At 40.1% G+C, this 21,431-nt stretch overlaps 3 protein-coding genes across 4 annotated transcripts; all 3 read left to right on the top strand.

The window, feature by feature from the left end:
• Nucleotides 1-333: 333 nt before the first annotated feature.
• nup133 (nucleoporin 133) lies at nucleotides 334-8,888 on the top strand. Its single transcript, XM_079462845.1, has 26 exons — nucleotides 334-601; nucleotides 1,066-1,181; nucleotides 1,297-1,400; nucleotides 1,474-1,578; nucleotides 1,673-1,804; nucleotides 1,881-2,051; nucleotides 2,127-2,282; nucleotides 2,411-2,481; nucleotides 2,597-2,744; nucleotides 2,943-3,093; nucleotides 3,318-3,475; nucleotides 3,618-3,709; nucleotides 3,821-3,978; nucleotides 4,178-4,272; nucleotides 4,360-4,584; nucleotides 4,681-4,803; nucleotides 4,915-5,014; nucleotides 5,095-5,346; nucleotides 5,681-5,814; nucleotides 5,948-6,106; nucleotides 6,208-6,343; nucleotides 6,521-6,639; nucleotides 7,301-7,381; nucleotides 7,469-7,542; nucleotides 7,758-7,846; nucleotides 8,660-8,888. Exons 1-26 carry the CDS (start codon nucleotides 480-482, stop codon nucleotides 8,794-8,796), a joined length of 3,408 nt encoding a protein of 1,135 aa, XP_079318971.1. The 5' UTR covers nucleotides 334-479; the 3' UTR covers nucleotides 8,797-8,888.
• Nucleotides 8,889-10,451: 1,563 nt separating this feature from the next.
• acta1a (actin alpha 1, skeletal muscle a) lies at nucleotides 10,452-13,750 on the top strand. Its single transcript, XM_079463241.1, has 7 exons — nucleotides 10,452-10,611; nucleotides 11,444-11,583; nucleotides 11,691-12,015; nucleotides 12,168-12,329; nucleotides 12,445-12,636; nucleotides 12,735-12,916; nucleotides 13,004-13,750. Exons 2-7 carry the CDS (start codon nucleotides 11,455-11,457, stop codon nucleotides 13,145-13,147), a joined length of 1,134 nt encoding a protein of 377 aa, XP_079319367.1. The 5' UTR covers nucleotides 10,452-10,611; nucleotides 11,444-11,454; the 3' UTR covers nucleotides 13,148-13,750.
• Nucleotides 13,751-14,647: 897 nt separating this feature from the next.
• On the top strand, nucleotides 14,648-18,613 carry ccsapa (centriole, cilia and spindle-associated protein a). Of its 2 annotated transcripts, none has more exons than XM_079461652.1 (4): nucleotides 14,648-14,778; nucleotides 15,342-15,728; nucleotides 15,866-16,164; nucleotides 16,647-18,613. In XM_079461652.1, the coding sequence occupies exons 2-4, from the start codon at nucleotides 15,365-15,367 to the stop codon at nucleotides 16,824-16,826; spliced, it is 843 nt and encodes a 280-aa protein (XP_079317778.1). In that variant the 5' UTR covers nucleotides 14,648-14,778; nucleotides 15,342-15,364; the 3' UTR covers nucleotides 16,827-18,613. The 2 variants fall into 2 exon arrangements, with proteins under 2 accessions (XP_079317778.1, XP_079317777.1); XM_079461651.1 differs by having other exon boundaries at nucleotides 14,671-14,782.
• Nucleotides 18,614-21,431: the final 2,818 nt, after the last annotated feature.

Raw genomic sequence — 21,431 nt, 5'->3', positions numbered from 1 at the left:
AAAATTGTCAATATAGCTTTTCGAAAATCAAATCTCGGTGGACTCCTTCCTAAATGTATTATTGTAAAATATTTTGAAACAAACCAAAAGATTTGAAAAAGAATAAAAATCCCGTAATAATTTTTTTAAATAGAAAACAAACTGATGCGTTCGGTTTACAGTTGGTTATAAACCACATTTCCCAGCATGATCCATCCACCAATCAGAAAAGAGGTACGGCGCGGTTTTCAATCGCCTTTCGTTTAATACTGAACCAGGATCAGTTAGGGTTTAGCATACATCGTCAATCCACATGATTAACCGTCTGAAAGCTGATCCAGAATCTGTCACGAGGGACGCCGTGAAGACGTATTTGAATGACGCGCATAATGTGCGCCAAGTTGGAGTGAGCGCGCGGTAAAGGAGTTTTCAGATTTTCTTTGGCCATTTATCGGTTCTTCATGACGACTTGTACCCTATAAATACAGCTTCTGCCCAAAATGTACACTCCCCGCGGAACACCGGGCTCAAGTCGCAGATCGACGCCCCGGACCGGCGCGCGGAAGAGTCTGAGCTCGGCTCAGCCCGGACTGCTGTTCTCACCACGTCGCTCCGCAGCGAGGTAACAGCGCAGTGAAAACACAGTTAAACAACACGGCATGACACTTTATTATTGTGAAATGACATACACTGTCAACAGCGCTTTACAAATGCCAGGTTTTTGTAAAAGGTTTGGGAATGTACAGTACCATGGAAAACAATGTGTTAAAAAACAGGAACATTAAACTGACAGTTTAGGCTTTTTATAATAATTTATTTTGTAAAATAGATTTTCCATGGCTTGCATTATTCATGTTATGACAAAAACATCAAATAGTACATATTCAAGAAACTCCAATTCTTTAAAAAAATTCAGCATGACCTTGAAAACAAATAAAACTAGAATAAATAAATGTATTTATAAAATTTGTATTTATAAAAATATGTGTAAATTGAATGCGCTTGAAAATCTCATGACCGCTTTCATAGACAGTGGCTGCTTCTGTTTCTGTAGCTGATGTCTGTCCATCAAATGTCTGATTTCAGATCGGTGTCCTCTCGAATGCAGAGTCATGCTGCTGTGGATTCATGTCATTTTGACGTTCAGACGTTTGGGTCATCTCTGCCCGTTAAAGTCATGGAGGCGCTGACAATGGCTGACGGTACAGATCACTGTTCTTCACTTTAAAGGCTGTGTCTTAAAACTCCAAGTGGGCATCTCACTAAGTTTCGAGAGTTGATTGGGGTCAATTCTCATTGTCTGATGATGCGTTGCAGTGGACGATCCGATCTCTGTGAAGGTTGAGGAGTCAGGTTGGGCGTGGATGGTTTGTGGAGAGAGGCTGATCATATGGAAGGTGTCTCAGACCTCTGTGGCGAAGGTGAGGGAGAAACACGGTTGCTGAATTGGCTGCTGAGGCTGTGTGAAAACAATTGTCCTTGTTGTTGTTGTAGCTGTCGGTGTGTAAGGACCTCCAGTTGCCGTCCAGTGAATTTGCATACAGTGCCGATCTCATCTCCATAAATTCTTCCAGCCCTTTGAAGACGGCACCAATACAGGTGAGATGTGCCTACAATTCAGCAAAGTTGTACGGATTCTCATTCAGGTCAATTATTAAATGGTCTTAATGCAAACATATTTGTCTTTCTGCAGTCTATCTGTGCGTTGACTGTGTCTCCAGATGGTTCAGCCCGGTTCTGGCCCAGTCTGGCTCACGAGGGGGCGTACACTGAGATGTCTATGGACCTCGGTGGAAACCTGTGCAACTACGTAGCAGCTGTTAAGGTGTGCAGTTGGACTGAATCGGCAGCTTTTCGTTTGTATTCTTTCCATCTGAGAGTCGCTTATTTCTCCTCTTCAGGGTGGAAGTTTTATTGTGTCGTCGTACCGCGGACAGCTCCTCCGGATAAATCCAGATTCCTCCGGTAAACTGCACCAGAGGCCCGTCCAGCAGGGTCAGAGAATCCTGTCAGGAATCGGACGCAGAGTTTCCAGCCTGTTCGGCATCCGCGGACCCCCGTCTGACCTCACTGTCAGAACCATTCTTTATTTCACCTGATATTTTGGTTTGATGTGTTCAAATGCTGACTGGTGTCTCTCGTGTCAGGTGTTCAGTGTGTTGTGGGTGAAAGAGTCCGGCTGGCTGTATTCTCTCTGCTCGTGTGGGCTCAATAAGTGGGAGGTGGACGAGAACAGCGAGCAGCAGGTTTTGAGCTGGAGCACCAATCAGATCATCGCGGACAGCATCGCCGATGCCATCTGGGTCAGAATTACACACAAGCTTTTGGAGTTACACGATCATTATAGATTATTACTTAGAGATGCGTAAAAGCAGGGTTTTTTTTAACCAACGGTTATGTGTTAAAATCTGATATTCGTTATCTATTGCAGGACTCAGAAAGTAACTACTCGGAGATCAAGAACGGAGTTAAAGTCGCTTACTTGGACATGCAGCTCAGCAAGTAAGCCATTCATGCCATTGGGGCCGTTACAATTGATTTCAACATAATCAATAGTGGTAACACATTGGTCAGTTGTAGCCTGTGTCTGATTGGCTGTCACTGTGTGTCTCTACAGCGCAGGATTGGTGCTGCTGGCAGCAGCGTGGCATCCTGCCGACACCCCGTGTCTGGCGTATTTCTGCCTGGTCACTGTTGCAGAAACGACGGCCCCCAGCCCAGACCAGCTCACTGTGGAGGTTACCAAATACAACCCGCCATTCCAGGTACACCAGAGGCCTGACCCATGACAGGTTCAACAAATGTTTCAAAGAGAAAGCCTATCTATGATTCACATTTGCATCTTTCCCACTTCAATCCAAGAATCTGATATGTTTATACCAATCTCAAAATGATTTAAAGGTGACTCTGGAATGTAGCTTGCATGCATTTTAATGCTTCAGCGATGCTGTCATGTGTTGTAGAATGATGAGGAGCTCCAGAAGACGAGGTTGATTCTGCCTCTGGCGTCCAGTCCTGCGGCGTACCTCTATAATGAAGAGCTGGTGTTCACCTGCAGCACCGGGGCTGTGCGCGGAGGTCCTCCTGAGGAGAAGATTCCCTTCAGCTCTCCAGGTTTGTCCCTCAGTGGAGACTGGAATTTGGTGATGTTGGAAAACCCAAACCAACTTCTCAAAACCACCACCTACTGACAGCATTGTTGAGGCATATTCTGTCATCAAATTTTAATACCTTTCTTTAGCTGTGGAACAAGTGTCCTTTTTAAAGGCCATCCGTGAATGAGAGTGCTAAAGGCCATCTTTTATCTTGGTGCTTAAAGTTTCTTATCTATTGTGCAGGTGACCGTATCCGTGGTGCGGGGGTTTGCGAGGGTCTGCCTGTGTTTTTCTCTCAAAACAGTGGCCTTGTTGCCGTCCTCGCAAGAGCGAGTGCATCTCTCCTACCTGAGAACATGGAGGAATCGCTCTGCACATCATTGGCAGGACCTGGACCTGAGGTATGCAACCAAATTGACTAAAAGAAGCATGTCTCGTCTGCTTTTTAATCATTTTAACATCTCGTTTCTCATAAGGAATGAGGTCCTTGTATGTTTATTATATGTTGTCAGATTTCTTTTCAAAATCTTGGCTTTTTTCCAGGGTACTCCATTAGAGACACCCCCTATAAATGATATGGTGGCCTATGAGGACAAAACTAAACTGCTCAAACAAGCATTCCTGCAGTTCTGTCGGTCAGTGTGTCTTCAGAATCTGTTAAATCTTAAAGGTCCAGTGTGCTTTGAGTGTTTTTCATGTCTGTTGTATCAGCCCGTAGAGAGTATGTCCTCTGGTTTTCTCCGCAGCCACGATCTGATTGGTGCTCAGAGTATGGTGGACAATCTTTTTCCCAGCGATGGTGAGGGAGGTGCTGAACTGGATGGGGTTGTGACCCAGATTGACCTGGACCTCGTGGATGACTACCCTGCGTGTGACCCCCGCTGGGCCGAGTCTGTACCCGACGGTAAGATACAAAAAGAAAACCTTAAATTTTGTATCATAAATTAGGTTTTATGTGTTCTAAAATCAGATTTAAAATGCATTTCAGTCTGAATGGCTAGATCGGATTTTAATCTTTACTACACTGAAAGATAGGATAAGATTTATAAAGCAGGCAGTATAATGCAAGGTATAATGTAACCAGGAGTGTGTTTGTCCTGTAGAGGGCGCTGGGTTCACGCTGACTTCCCTCATCCTGCTGCATCAGTTAGAAGATAAGATGAAAGCTCACCGATGCCTCATGGACTTCCTGCTTCAGGTTCCTCAGTGTTGCAAACCTTCACACGCTCTGTGATAGGCGACCTCATGGGTAACGTGTTGTTTACATTTTTTGCGTGTTTCACAGACAGGTCTTCTAGACCGCCTCACCTCCACGACAGCGCGCTCGACTCCTATGGCGACGCGACTCTTGCTGTGCGAGCACGCTGAGATGCTTTCGGCCGCCATTGTGCTGAAGAACCATCACACCAAGCATCCAGAGCTGGTGAACGCGGCCATCGTGTCGGCCCTGAAAAAAAGCAACACGAAAATTTCCGCCAACCTCACCCCTGCCGATGTGTTCTTCAGAGAGGTGTGAAAATTCAGTACCAGTTTTTTTTAAACACACTGGCTCGGTGGTTTTTAAAATCGATCTCATTCAAGGTGCATTTCTCGCATCTTTCTCCAGGTGTCTCAGATCTCCTCGATCTTTGAGTGTCTGTTGGATGAGGAGGAAAAAACTTTGAAAGAGAATCCTGATGAATCCGTGCGGTGGGCTGAAGTTGTGCCTAACGTCAATGACATCATCAAAGTGCGTTGTCCTATTAGCTCCAGTCATATCCGTGACAATAACATAATGCGTGTAACAGTCTGTCATCCAGATCTCCGTTTATGAAGTGAATACGCATGTTTTGTTTGGTAGGATATGCTTCAAGCTGCAGCACAGTACAGAGAGACCAAAGCATCTCTCTATAGAGCTCCAGAGAGCTGTAGCCCGGAGCCAGAGTACATCCCATGGACAGGTATGTGTTCTCCATCCAATTCCACTACACCAAATAAATCTATTTTGTGCAGCCGTTATACCTCTTCGACGTCTCCTCAGCCTCAGGTGGAGTGGGTGGAGTTCGGACTGCGATCACGCGGCAGCATGAGATGATCCTCCGAGCAGCGTATCCTTACGCAGACGCCGAACTGCGCAACGTGCTGAGCGAGCAGCTGGTGGTACTATTGGACTCTCTACTGAACAGTTACGTGGCTCAGCTTACGTCTCTCAGGCGTGCAACACCGCAGGAACGCTACCACGCTCTGGAGCACGAATACACGCAGAAACGCTCTGAGTTGCTTTCACCTCTGTGTGAGTTTACATCACAGGACTGTGCCATAAAGGGGAGTGTCATGATTTGTTGTGTGTTTGTGTTTTGTTCATGTGGTTAAATCCATGTGCCAATCACGTTAAAATCTAATTCACCTATGAGATCATTTTAACAACAAATTTAAATTTGTCAGTGTTAAATTTGTTAAATTTGTATAAAAGTTATTTGCTAGCATATGTAGACTATCCATGTATTAATACATTTAACTTAAAAGTAAAAATGTAAAAATTCTACATTTCTGAATATTGCTTTGGTAATTATATTACATCAAAAGGCTTCCAAAATGTACTATGCACTTTTCTTTTATTCTCGCAGTGGAGTTGGGTCAACATCAGTGGGTCGCGGCGCTGGCAGAGAAATATTGCGACTTTGACATATTAGTGCAGCTGTGCGAGCGAACCGACAACCAGAGTCGACTTCAGCACTACATGGTCAAATTTGCTGATCAGGTAACTAGCCAATCCAGAATGAATGCTTGTATGCTAACACAGAATATTTATGAACAAATCTTTTAGCGATATCTAGATTAGGATTGGAAATACATCCCGAAAGTATTTACCCATAATCCTTTGTGTTTGCTAGAACTTTGCTGATTTCCTGTTCCGCTGGTACATGGAGAAAGGCAAGAGAGGGAAGCTCCTGTCTCAGCCAATAGCAACTCACCAGCAGCTGTCCAGCTTCCTGCAGGCTCATGATCATCTCAGCTGGCTGCATGACATACACAAGCAGGATTACCAGAGAGTAAGAATGGCACTCGTTCATACCTGTTAATACTCAAACAAGGAACAATAGTGAACTTCAAACTAACTGTTGACAATGTTGCTCTCTTGTCTTCACGACAGGCTCATCGCACGCTGTACGGTCAAGCCAACATGGAGACCAGATACTTCACTAAGAAGAAGACGCTGCTGGCCCTCAGTAAACTCACGGCTCTCTCATCAGACATGCCTGAAGCCGTGCAGTGCAGACAGCTCAACGGTTCGTTCTGTGGCTGAATTAACTTTGCACGCTGTTCTTTCTCTCTTTGCTATTCTAAGAATTGCTTTTGATTGATTTGACAAAATTCCCTAGTAGCAAGCACATAAGGTTTTCTGAAACGTTCTCATATATATATATACATATACATATAAATATAAATGTTGTGTGTTTGTGTAGACATAGTCGAGCAGGAGAGATTTCTGCTTCATCAGGAGACTCTGCCTAAACAACTTCTGGAAGAGAAACAACAAGATCCAGACACCATGCCTCTGCTGAGCCCTCTCAACCTCATTAATGTAAGCACACATAGAAACACAGCCTTTAGGAATGAGCAGGAAAAGTTATTTTATATAATGATAATAGTATCGGACCATAAAGCTATACAAATGTGTATTGTTTGTGAAATGAAACTCATGATCTTGACTAGGCTTGTGACATTCATGTACCAGGAATATGTTGCGTTTAAAGCCAAGAACTCAGAACACAAACAATGTTATTTTGAAAAATGTTGGTAACAGATAACCGTTTGTCCCCATTCACTTGCATTGGTTTTGTGTACATGCAATCGAAATCAGTGGGTAACCAACATTTTTCTAAATATCTTCTTTTGTGTTTTGCAGAAGAAAGAAAATTAAACATGTTAAAAATTACAACATGAATGAATACAGAATTTTCATTTTAAATGTGAACTATTCCTTTAAATGGGCGGTTTACAGAATGTCCTCAGACACAGACTGTTTTACGAGACAAACCGCTGGTCCTGAAGCACTTCCTGTTGAATAATTTTTGCTTTATTCATAACGATGTTAATTTTATATTTTGATTTAGTTTTGTTAAAGTTGATTTAGTTAGTTTAGACTCAAGTTATCCACAATCATGTATTTTTGTTTGTTGAATTCATGATTTGTTTCACTGCATATTGTCGTCATCGTTTATTTCTGATGTCGTCGCCTTTAGATGTATATCTGTGATGAGAACCGTGGAGCCAATGAGTACGACTTCAAGAAAGCTCTTGATCTGCTGGAGTACATTGAGGAGGTGCATTTAAAGAGTCTTGCATTTAGATTACAATTCAGTGGTGTCTGTTATGTTTATTCATTATTTGCGTGACGTGTGTGTCTGAAGGAGGATATTGTTGATATTGAAGCCCTTAAGCGAGAGATCTTCAGTAGGGCCTTGAAGAAAGATTGGAAAGATAGGTGAGTCACAAAAAAACATTCTCTGTTAAACGACTTGCTTTTTTTAGATACTGATGTATTTTACTCATGCAGATTAATTATGACGACAGCTTTTTGTTAAAGATGCACATCAATGCACTTAATTTCAATTTGCGAAGACTAAGACCTGTGCAATTTAGAGATTCTTTTCACTTGGTCATAATGGTAATGGCTTGACTGATTGGTGTGTTCTGCAGTTGGTCGTCGTCTGATGATAATGGTGATCCGTTGGAAGCGGCCAGAGACAGCACTTTTGTTAAGATCCTGCAGAAACTCATTCAGGAAGGTACAACAGCTCGTTCTCTTGTATAACACTTGCATAGTTTAATTCAGAGATTAAATTTGACATAGCGTAAGTACAAGGAGCCTCGTTTATAAAATTAGCTTATGACCGAAAACTGGGCGTACGGTCGTTTCCACACAAAACTTGGCATTTATTGCTAAGATAAAATCTCATGCAAGTTTGAGAGGGTAAAGGTCTGTATACACTTCAACCTTTTGATAACTGAAACAGAATAATGACAAAAATATTAGGATTTTTTTCGTTTGATATACCAAATGTAAAAATAGATTTAGATGCGATTTCTTATTTTCATTACATTTAATAAAATAGCTTATTTTCTAGCCTTATTACATGATCATTTAATTGTTTGAAATTAAAGGTTAACGTGTGTTTTTGTGTAAAAAAAACTTTCATGTGCTTTTAGGCTATTTCTAAGATAATTTACCACAATTATATTGCACAATTAAAGGTAAAACATTTGAAAACCTACAATAATAAATATAAGTACAAGCTATGTGTAAGTTTAACTGTTACTTCTTTATCAAGGTTAGACTTACATTTTTAAATAGGAAAAGTTCCTCTTTTTGGCCGGATTACGTTTCTCCATGTCGCAAAATCAAGGGGCGGGGCATCTAAACCTTAAAGGCGTGGTATGTAAATTACAATCGATTTCAGCCGCCACATTTATCAAGGTTCGATCATTCGTACGATGAGATTGGCGTCACACGAATGTTTGATGAATCACTTTTTTAAGCATTAGTTTATGTATTTGAAACCAACCTTAAACCACATGATTGACATGTCACGTGTGCACAGGTGTTTCTCTGCAGTCGTACCTGCCTGATGTGAAGGATCTTCTACAGCAAGAAGAACTGGAGTATCTTAAATCACAGCCGTACTTTGAGTTCCTCCTGAAAGCCAATTATGAGCACTACACTAAAGCCCAGATATGACATCACTTCCGGGTCCTTTGTTTATGTTCTTTATTTTTGTACCGTTTGACAAAATTATTCTGAATAAATGTTTGTTTTTCTCTACTTTTCTCATGATTGGTTGTTTTTGTAGCAGGTCATTCTTGGTGAGTATTTTGTTTGGGTCTGTTCCAAGAATAAGAGAACAATTTGATGCCTCCAAAATGTATAAACACTTTTGTTACACTTCAAAATGTTTGAATGCAACCAAATTAAGAAAGAAAACCGTACAAGTAGTAGCAATTTTTAGAACATAGACATCAGAACATGTCATTAGTTATTGTGACGAACTGTATCAAGTTATAAATTGTTAAGAAAGGTGAATTTAACACTAACAAAAGACCTAGCACCATTTGGAGGTTAGATATTTTTATATCTAATGCAAAGACGTGTATTTTAAGTGTGGCAGAACTGTCTAAATACTTGGGGCTGTATAAGCAAAAAAGGTTTTTCATCTCACTCTCCTGGTGTCTGGCCCTCCCACTGTTACTCTTCTTCCGTCAGCAGCTGGTGTGACGAAAGCAGCTGAATTAATACAAAAACAAAAGTCTTCTGAGATCCTAAAAATAGGGAAGGGTGGGTAAAATTAGTGGCATCCACTGTGATAAACTACACAGAAGCTCCTCTGGTTCCCGTATATGGGGTAGGAGCCTCGAAATCTCCAAAGACAAGTAAAATATCTGAGAAAGAAATGTAATATTAATTTGTTATTATTATTAAGCCTCTAGATGCATACGGTGGACAGATGAAACATTAATTAATTAAATAACTAGGTGGTCTTCCAAGGCAATAATTAGACATACGTTAAAAGAATGGTATCCTGTTGCTGCTTGAAAGGCTTGTTGGGTTTGCTAAGAGGTCAAAGGTGATTTATTTGCAGGTTTCGTTATGTCATAATCCAAACAGAGAATATAATAACAACCAGTATCTATACTGTAATTTTAAGGATAAAACACAGTAACTACGTTGTTTAGTTTTTAGTAAATTGCTTTGTTAAAAACATTAGTTTGAACCAGGACGATGTGGATAAAACTGGAAAATTATAGTACACAGTACTATAGTAGTAGTATTGTAGTTTACTTTAGTATTGAGTACACTACAATTTATTGTAATTAGTATAGCTACAATAAAAAAATGATGTTCACTCTTATATTTACTAGGAAGGTTCAACAACACTAGTGTAGGGTCTACGGTTTTGCTTCGGTAAATACTATGGTATACCATGCTATTTTGTGAATCTGTGCCTTTGGGACACCCATGCAATCCTATTGAGTGACTGCAACCCGCTATACCAGATACTGACATTGTGGCCACTTATTTGGGAAAATAAATGTTTTAGTTGTCATCCATTTAATCACGTACTCTTAAAGAACTGTTAACCAAAGGGAGAATTTGGTAATTTATTGTTCAGAAATATGTATTACTGAAGCATGTCCTACTGTCATGCCCTTACTGAGACACAAAAGCGTCTCCTGACTTCATATGTGCATTCGTGTAGTGCACAGATCGGATGCGTGAGGCTCGAGGCGGGTCACAGCCTCGGACTCGCCTTACACGGACCTGCACCCGCCCGGGGACCCGAGCGCCATATATGGATCGTCCCGGCTGCCCCCCGCGCGACGCCCAAATATGGTCGAGGATCAGGAAGAATTCCAAATGAATGCACGGACATTCCGTAACGGGTGTCCGAGGAGCAATAAAAGAGAGGGCGGGTATATAAGCTAGCGAGTCAGACTGGACATTGACTAGGCAGTAGCCAGCGGCGTTTGAGTCTCAGCAGGAACAGCTACACAACAGGTAAGCGCGAACGACACGGGAACGCGCAATGCGATTGACTGCGGAGCGGACGTACGTGAGGACCGCAAATCTGAACTGGAACCTTACGATTTCGACTCTCGTTTAACTTAAAATTTAGATGAACATTATAACTTATAACTTTATTCATTTAGATTAAAATGATTAGCTTTGTATTACTGCACCTTTGCAATGTATTTATTTTGTTGCAAAAATTGCTTCCCTACTTTGTAAGATTAAAGTGTCTGCTAAATGTATATAAACGAAAGTTAATTGTAGACTAGCACGTTTAATACACGGGTTATTCAAACTTCTTTACGTAGAAACTATTGACAAACAGTGAAATTTAATACAATAACAAATGTCACTAAAGTTTCAAAAACCAGATAGGTTAATAAGTATCAGAACTAAAATCAGATTCATTTTGAAATGTGTTTGTGTAACTATTACATGAGTTAGCTAACTACATATTTTAGCATTTCCATGAAAGTTCTTTAAAATCACATTTTACTGTTGTTTATATGTCTATGTAATGTTTTACTGTGCTTCAAGACAAACCTAAAAACACTTGGTGACAAATAGCGTTAATGTTCCATTAAAAGCACATTTAATGTTTATGTGTGTAAAAAAATGTAATGATGTATTGTGTTGGATAAAGTGAAAGCTACTGTAACAACATTACATGTTTGGAATTAAAGAGGGTACTAAGTTTGAATTTTGGGTTACAATAAATGACTGATAATGATTTGGGATGGTCTTAAGAAATTGTATATACTCTTTTTTTACCACAAAAGATTCAAAGCTTCATTTTTGCCTCTGCTTTGTCTTTTCTTAGAACCGATCAACATGTGTGACGACGAAGAGACTACAGCTTTGGTGTGCGACAATGGCTCAGGTCTGGTGAAAGCTGGGTTTGCCGGTGATGACGCCCCCAGGGCTGTCTTCCCTTCCATCGTCGGTCGCCCTCGTCACCAGGTACACACAGATATCCTAATTTTTTATATTTATATATACTGTTGAAAAAGGCAGACCATTTTATAAGTTGCCTTGCAATAAAAATAGATCTCTGCTCTATTGTCCAGGGTGTGATGGTTGGCATGGGTCAGAAAGACTCCTATGTTGGAGACGAGGCTCAGAGCAAGAGAGGTATCCTCACCCTGAAGTACCCCATCGAGCACGGCATCATCACCAACTGGGATGACATGGAGAAGATCTGGCACCACACCTTCTACAACGAGCTCCGCGTGGCACCTGAGGAGCACCCCACCCTGCTCACAGAGGCCCCCCTGAACCCCAAGGCTAACCGTGAGAAGATGACTCAGATCATGTTTGAGACCTTCAACGTCCCCGCCATGTACGTGGCCATCCAGGCTGTCCTGTCCCTCTATGCTTCTGGACGTACCACCGGTAAGACATCACCCTGTGTGCTTGCCACATTCTGCAAAAGATAGAATTGAACACAATTATGATTGTAAATGTGTAGCTAAGCATTTGTATTGTGTTAGGAAATTGTATTCTGTTGCTCTAACTGACTGATTTTTGTTCCTCACTGGTTTTAGGTATTGTACTGGACTCTGGTGATGGTGTGACCCACAACGTGCCCATTTATGAGGGTTACGCTCTGCCCCACGCCATCATGCGTTTGGACCTGGCTGGCCGTGACCTGACAGACTACCTGATGAAGATTCTGACTGAGCGTGGATACTCTTTTGTCACAACAGGTGTCTATCTAGTTCATTTCTACTGACTTACGTAGGACATGCAAATATATGTAATATATACGTAATACATACATAGTACAAAGTTAACACACTTTTGATGTGGTGTCCATCGTAGCCGAGCGTGAGATTGTGCGTGACATCAAGGAGAAGCTGTGCTATGTCGCCCTGGACTTTGAGAACGAAATGGCCACCGCAGCCTCCTCTTCGTCCCTTGAGAAGAGCTACGAGCTTCCTGACGGTCAAGTTATCACCATTGGAAACGAACGTTTCCGTTGCCCTGAGACCCTCTTCCAGCCTTCCTTCATTGGTATGTCTGAAAACACACCCTAGATGTGTGTTGCCATTTTATTACATAAAAGTCTTGTGAGTATTTTAGTTTTTAAATGTTATGTAACACTTACAAAGGTATGGAGTCTGCCGGCATTCATGAGACCGCCTACAACAGCATCATGAAGTGTGATATTGACATCAGGAAAGACCTTTATGCCAACAACGTCCTGTCTGGTGGTACCACAATGTACCCCGGTATCGCTGACCGTATGCAGAAGGAGATCACAGCCTTGGCTCCAAGCACAATGAAGATTAAGGTAACAGGGTCAATAATACAGAAATCACAATACAACGCCTAGTAATTTAAGTTAAACTAAAACATTTTATTCTCTGATTCTCTGTAGATCATTGCACCCCCTGAGCGCAAGTACTCCGTATGGATCGGAGGTTCCATCCTGGCTTCCCTATCCACCTTCCAGCAGATGTGGATCACAAAGCAAGAATATGATGAGGCCGGCCCCAGCATCGTCCACCGCAAGTGCTTCTAAGCGCCCAGCTCGGCCTACCACGTTACGATTCCCTCCTGCTCAAGAACCAAGCGAGGTTACGTTGCTCCTGTGGACTATTCAGGACAGTTTTTTACAGTTGTTATTTGCATAATGACACTTTTACAATTGCTTGACGTAGGAGCAAGCATCTCAAAACATGGGACAAAGATGCTTACGTCAAGGGAGAAATGCCAAGCGTTTGCTGTTGCACAAAAATGTATTTATTACTGACTTCCATAGCTTGGTATTTTGGCAAAAGCTTTTAGAAATGGAAGGACCCTACCCCGCCAACCCTGTGACGTTTTAACAGTGCCGTACGTTCCACTGTACGCCCTGTCCAATCAAAGACCAACAAAAATCACACGCCAGCAGACTAATAAAAATGTTGAAAATCTGTTTTTAAACATGGTAGTTGTCGGCCAATATTTTATTCCAGTGAGTGTTTTTCTTAGCTGTTTGCGTGAGACAGTACTGTAAGCCACACCACATACTCAGACTGAGAAAATAATATTTACACAACCACTTAGGTGGTTTACAAGTGTATAACATTGAATTGGGACTTGTTATGTCTGTAATCCAACAACTATAAACATGCGGGACTTTAATGGTTGATGAGTTTGCCTGAGAAAAACGGCGCCTAGCCGGACTATGTAGGAACTTTAACAATCCACATGAAGAAATACTCTAGTATTTAATTGTAAACTGTGGTAAAAGTAGAATGAATATTAAAGTCTACCAAATTTACCATAGCTAATACTACAGAATACTATAATAATTCTACTATTAAGTCGTAAACTAGTGAAATTATTAATTTATTAAATAACAAAAACGTTTTATTAAACGTTGTATTTGTGTTTTTGAACCTTAGTATAGTAAATATTATAGTAACTAACTGTAAAAGTTGATCAATTTACCGTAGAAAATACTACAGAACACGATTTATACGACTACAATTTACTGTACTATATACCGTTTTTTACCTTTAGCTGAGAATCTAGTAGTATTATAAATGATACAAGTTACACTTTTAAAACAGTTAAGTATCAAAAGTAAAGGGAAACGTTAATAATAATAAACTAATTCCTAAATCCCCCAACTGTCTGTAAGAAACAAAAATAGAAAATACTATTCACATTCATAACTTTTAACCTTAGACAACAGAATAAAACATACGGGGATCCGTTTTTTATTAGTTAAATCTGCCTTTTGTATGAGGTAAAATATTCCCGCTCCTTTTCCTAAGGAATTATGCTCGTGCGCGTTAAATAAATGTTTGTAATGACAGGAATGTGCGTTACCTGATATTACTATATGAATAATAGGCTATGCCACTTCCAAAAACAACAAAATTGTGGATTGAAATGAAAGAATATTTAAATTAATTTGACAAATAACACCTAATGACCCACGGGAGACGCTGCTGGCTTCGCCTCAGTCCTTCCTAGAATGACGATATGCGCATGCGCACTGTAAATCACGGAGGTTGTAATATCAGTCGTAGTTAAAGGTATAGGGAGGGTTCTTTTTCTAGTACGCAGCAGTCGAAAAATTTGCAGATGTGTTGGAGACTGATACGGATATACAAATAAAGATGTCCCCTTCATTCGTCTCTAACGTTTAAAAAGCGCTGAGTGGGTAAGCTTAAAGCGCTTATATGTACTCTATACGTCAATATTTACCTGAGAACATGGTAAAGACAGACCTGTAAACATACTGCGATGACTCTGTTACCAGCTGGTTTCATTTAATACATTTGTCGATCAGTGATTTCCCTCAGAAATGATGTTTTTGATTTATGTTATTTGATATCATGCATAAAAATACTCGCAATAACAAGACGTCACATTAAAGCGCAACATCGTCTCATTGTGTAAATCACAGTTTAAAAGCAATAAGCAAATGTCCGTTTTAAGGATAGGGCATCGGCTTATGTATTATGTAAACAATATAAATAAATAATGTGAGCGCTGGGTTAACCTACTCCGGAAAAGGAGAATAACAAAACGCATCCCTTCATGCAAGGTAAGTCTGTTGATCGATTTACACTGCGAACATCGTTGGTGTGTGCATACTACGAAGTATACTAATGTATGCTAAGAAGAGCATCGCAACAAATGGTGACTGAAAGTCGGTGCATTGGCATGACTGCTTTATTATTCGTGGGATATAACATTGTCTTCTGTTTACCATTTAGGTTACTGATTCAACTGGGGCCAAATGTCTGGCAATAACAGCATTGTGTTCAGGAAGTTCCGGAATACGGAATACATGAAGAAGTTCCGGGATCCCAAGTGGGAGACGTTCTCCAAATGTTATGAGGACTCTGTGAAATACAGGCTGAGCCGGCGGGTGATGGAACAAACACACAGACCGCTGTTCGTGGATGGTTGGGACAGCGGGTCCGAGTCGAGCGGACGGTCCAGTCCGAAGCTGAATGAGGTAAACGTGTTGAATGGCAAGCATTACGCATCGTCTTCAGAGTACAGGAACGAGAAAGCAGAGGTTCTGAACTCCTGGAAGCCACAAATGAATGGTGACATTCAAACGGATGCTAGTACTGTGGACAGCTCGCCTCCTTTGGGTAGGTTAACATATTGTGTAAACGTGCCATGATAATTTTTCCACTTGCTAGCATTTTGGGGGAAATTAGTGCACTGTTATTATGGTCATTTCTAAGCGTAATTTCATTTTTCGGTTTTCTTTGCCCTTTCATCACAGAAAACGGTTTTAAAACTGCCAACGGACCATCGGATTCCATTCCAAAACGCCGTCCCAGACATCGGACACCTCGTTTAGAACCATCCTATCCTAATGAGGACCTGGACAGTGATACATCACATCTATCCGCGTTGAGAAAGCCATCCAGAGCGAAGAGCCAACCACCGGGCAATACCAACCAGCGGACGTCCAACCGTGAGAACAGACGCTCTTTTATCCGGTCCGACTGGGCAGAAAATCATATTGAGACCAGGAACAGACAGACACCAAACATGAGAGCATCTGTGTCCGTTGGGGAGGTGAGGACTGGAACCTAAACTATCTGTGTCATATGTTGAGAAATGAAATCTAGAACCGGATGAAACCGTGTATGGTTCAACCAGTCTAAATGGAATGTAGAAATGATGCCATAAACATACCGCTCTTAGCTGGAATGAACCAACCATGTTTGTAACAGACAAGTTTTAAATAAATTATATATGGAGGGAAATTTTTAAGCGTTACCGCAAGGGAAACTTGGTGTGACTAAACTGTGGTGTGCAAGTCAACGAAATGAAACTCCATCTGATATCTGACACGGCATGTGGAAGAGGTGAATTATTCAGCGTTGTGAAGTAATATCCTGAAGCTAGAGATGACCTTCTCTAGTGTACGAAGGTTTTATAGGTTAGCGTGACATGATAGGTCTTTGGACGTAAAAAATACAGTTCACCACAAAAATTCTAATTCTGTCATATAAATTCTATGGAACTCAAAATAAGACACACATTTTTTGACGCAGATTCACTGGGCTGATGTGGGTGTGCAGACGAGACGGGAGTCTGAAAAGCACGGGAGAGCATCAGATCACCGTAGGGCGAGGTCTGCTGACCTGGAGAAGTGTCGCCGCTCACAGCTGAACATAGGGGATGGACGATGGATAACTGAGTACATGCGATGCTTCTCTGCTCGCCTGAGGTAGACGACTGATCCAGGATCAGTTTCGCCTTTAGACTTTATTTCAGGAATTCAGGTAACAGATCTCAACAGATCTCAAAGCACTACAGACTACAGAATGATTTAAAAACAGAACTTCCGATGGGCAGTCCCTGAAGGATTCTTACATGTGTATAGACCGTTTCATCGGACGCGCGTGCGCCTGACCCCCAGTTAACTTCCGGTTTGTGTTTGGCTAGTGTCTTATAATATAGCTATCTATATTTTATTTAATGTATGTTAATATTAATTTATATCATTATTTTACTGTATAATAAGTGTATTAAATAAATGATTTATTGTGTTTTGTTGTATATTAATTTTATTAAAAATAAATGTTCCTGTAGTTTCGCTTTTAAAGAAAACGTTTGGTACATTGACATCTAGCGGCTGAGCTTGGTATCGCAGTCTTGGTTCAAAATATTGGAGAGACAAGTTTAGCCATCCAAAGGTATTTTTGCTTGTTATCAGAAATAATGTACAGGCACTCTATTGTTTGTGAATGTGTACGGGAGGTTAGCTGGGGGTCAGGCACGCGCGCATGCGCAGTAACGTTTGTTTATGTTGTCACTTTGAAACGTCTATAATTATTATAGAAAATATTAAAAGTATAACAAATGACTCATTAAAATACAATAATTGCTTATTTTTGGGAGAATGGCTAGTCACTTTCTCATGAATGCATAGGAGGACCAAACATTTTAATCTTGCATTTTAATACATGAAATAATAATAGATTCCTTCTCTTCACATTTCATTTCCAGTTCTACTGAATATTTGATCATTTTTATAATCTAAATTTTTATCTGATGTCCCTTAAAAATATTTAAAACAAATCAAATTTAGAAATTTGTTTCTTATCCTACTGGCAAATAATATTTGGGGATCAAGGAAAACTCAAAATCTAGTCTAATAAACTATAATCATTTAAATGTGAGAACAATTAGAAAAATGCTAATTCATTTGTCTGTTTTTTGCTTGTCTGAAACAGATTTAACAATAGGTGGACCAAACAATTAAAAGAGAGACAAAAGACATGAATATTTAAGAATCTGCTTTAGATGCTCCAGGTGGTCTAAATCATTGCGTTCCGTTGCTTTTAATGTTTGAATGGGGTTTATGTTTGTGTTTATTTGGTGACATGACCAATGAATTGTGTTTAAAAGCTGTTAGAAGTGCTGTGCCGTTTCAAAGTCAAAGTGAATTTGTGAAATGCAAAGTTTTTTGTAAGGAGGAGTATTTTTTCACGTTTGCCTCAGCAGTTATCACCAGTCATCGTTTAAATCACTTTTCTTTAAAACTGAGGGCTATATGAAGGCAATCACTTGATTCTTGTTTCTGAATGTGTACCAGACATTGCAACAGTCTGCATTATAATGCATCAAGTTGATTTGTTACGGTGTAAATTATTTTGAAGTTTGTTGACATCTGAATGAAAATGCTATGTGGGGTAGTGGGGAACCTGTATATATTTTGCTTTATTTATTCAGTGTTTCAAATGTTTTTGATCTGCACTGGATTTTCTTTGAACAAGTCTTGACGCTTTATATAAACCTCACACATTTGTTATTTTCTTGCTTGCCGTTTCACAATGAAAACGTTTTAATCGTTACTCACAATGACACAATGAAATATGCTGCATTGACCTGTTTATTTTTTAGCAATGTTTACATTTTAAAACACTGTATTTGTACATGAGAACATGCACAGATAGATATATTTTCATCTGCACAACACAAAATCCCTGAATGCTTTGCTGTGAATAAACTATGTTTGAGTAACATTCTGTGCATTTGAAATGGTCGGTTCATACAACATAGGTATAGATTCATTAAATTCAAAAATGTAAACATCTGTTACTAGTAACACCTACAGAATTTTTATTCTTGGCTGAACTGTTCACATTGGAACAGTTTTTCCCAATCAGTCCAGCTAATACCCGACATCTTCTAAACTGCCAGGTGCTATATTTGACCATTAAAGCCATCCACGGTACTGTGCAAAAGTGTCTTTCTACATCTGAGACCAGCTGCGGTTCAGTCTGGCCACGCTGACAGACAGCACACAGGTCTGGATGATGTCATGTACGTCTTTGTTTTGTTATTGGCTGTTAAAGACCATGATGAGAAGTGTTAACATGCCATTGAGATCCGTTTAACCAACACTATAAATAGACACCTGTTAACTGTCTAATCTCACTGACAGCTGCACGTCTGTGTGTCTGTGATACACACAGGACAGAAGTGTGTGTTTTAGTTTGAGCCAAGCCAGAAAGTGTGCATCACCAAAACACTGTTCCCTGTTTGTCTTGCTATTGTGTTTATGCAGCACACGTGTTGATTGTTATCACAACAGAACCTCTTTGTGGTAAATCTGTGAGTTTTTTTAGAGCTCAGACGTTGGAAACCTAAGACACGTGTGTTAAATCTCCTTCATCTCCTTCTCTATTACTCAGCAGATCGTGTTAGATGTTTGTAAAGACCATTAACCAAAAAAACAGTTTGAACAGCTGCACACCTGTCTTTTCTGATCTCCACCTACCGCTAGGAAGGGTCTCAACTTCTGTAATTCGTTTACCAATGCACAATTACAAATGCATATGAAGGAATGTTTTGGATCTTCTATCCAATATTCTATAAATCTATAGTATTCTATAATTCTATAATGCCTTATAGAAATCAACCAATGTTTATATGGCATAAAGTATCTCACAAATTTAGTATAAGAAAAAAAAAGACTTGCATTAGTCAAACATGAAGCATGGTTTAGATGGAGAAACCCAGAATAGAGATGACAGCAGTTGTTGTGTCGACCCTCAGGCTAACGTTATTCCACATGTGTCAGCCGCTGTCTATCCAGATCTGAAGTATTTTCGAGTAGTACATCACACGGGTCCGCCTGCATGGAGCCGCGTGTCTTAGCGCTGCCGCACCTGTCGCACCGCGGCCAGCTGTGAGTTGTCTCGCGCCAGTGAGCATTATGCGTAATCACAGCTGTCAGAACGGAGCCGTTGCATCATCCGACACAAATCAATCTCAGTATATGTTTATTCAACATTTTTAATCAAACGTATATTTGAATAGGTTCACAGGTCCAAAGTTTAGCATTTCCTCTTGTGATTTTCTAAATATTGTCCACACATTTTGGAATAATAGTAAAGCCTAGTTCATAGCAGAGCAAAAAATATTATTAATTGTGGCATCAACTTATTGTCACATTCATACCAGAATTTACTGAAAAATATGGCATTTGGGATTTTATCAAAATTCTCATCAGTCCAATGTATTATTACAAATTACAGTTACAATTTTCTTCACAAAACGTCTTTCAAACATTCAGACATATGCCTTCAAATAAAAAAATTATATCATAAAAATATTCATCAAGTAAGTTGTATGCTAAAGGTGCACATAGTAAAAATCTTTTTCTGGCTATTGTGCCAGTGATTTTAAATGTATGCAAATGCTTTCAGCTAATAAAGCTGGAGTTATTCTGTGAGTTCAGTAACAAATGGAATAGCACAGGTCTCTTTTCTTCAGACATATTAGACTACTAGAAACTGCATGATATGTTTTCATTTAAGTGTACATTTGTAAACATGTTCTGATCCTTGTGTTGTTTATGGGAAATTACTTTGTGCACCTTTTTAATTGAGTACTCTTCAACCCATATTGTGTAAAATTTACAATAAAGTTTCTTTATTCGTCAATTGTGACTCTTCGTTTTCTTGTGGGGTCATAATGTGAGTGCCTTTTTCCAGTTACTGGGTGGTGTTGGATGAATTGCCTAAAATGGAGGTATCAGTAAGAAAAGTAAGAAAGATTTTGTGGAACCACAAATGGTTCTTCTATGGCATCGCTGTAAGCAGAAGCACTGACAACAGGGGGGGGACATGGGAGACGGAGTCCAGGCAGTGAATTTATCAAAATGTAGAGGATTTCCAAATGTATGGGTATTTTAAGCACTGTCCATCATTCAACATTTTTGTGTTGCACCACAAGGTTTTTGTTAGTGGAAAAAATAGGTTTAGAAACAATTATCAATTAAAGTTATTCTCAAACTGCTGTCCAGTGTGTGATTTTATTTCACAGCTGGATTAACGGTCACGCATGCACACACACACACACACAGGTGGCAGATCTTTACCAGCCTGTTGTTGTGCTGGTGTTTCTGTGTGATTTCTGCAGCAGGTGGCCGAGACGTCCTGCGAGGTGAAACCAGTCACCATCTGCCTGTTTAATTCCCACAGGTAGCTTCTGTCTCGTCTCATTACATGTAAGGCTACAGCACAGAAGTAGATCTGTTGCACTTTGCTGATCCCGGATCAGATTCTCTAAGGTCAGGTCCAATCGCAACCACAAGCACAGATCACTGTGTTCGTATCAGAAAGCAATGCACTAGTAAGTAGGCAATTATAACTTTCCAAAAACACACTAGGCTGTAAATAAACACAAATTATATGTCTTTTTACTGTAGAAGAATAATTTATTCATTTAATTTGTTTGATCAGAAGCAGACAGACTTAACTCGATTGTGTTCCATTCGAAGCTTGAAGTGCATGTATTGTCATGTAATTGTTATTCTGTCATGT

The sequence above is a fragment of the Barbatula barbatula genome (assembly GCF_947034865.1).
Source record: "Barbatula barbatula genome assembly, chromosome: 8".
Taxonomy (NCBI): domain Eukaryota; kingdom Metazoa; phylum Chordata; class Actinopteri; order Cypriniformes; family Nemacheilidae; genus Barbatula; species Barbatula barbatula.
This window is presented reverse-complemented; position numbering and strand designations above follow the sequence as displayed.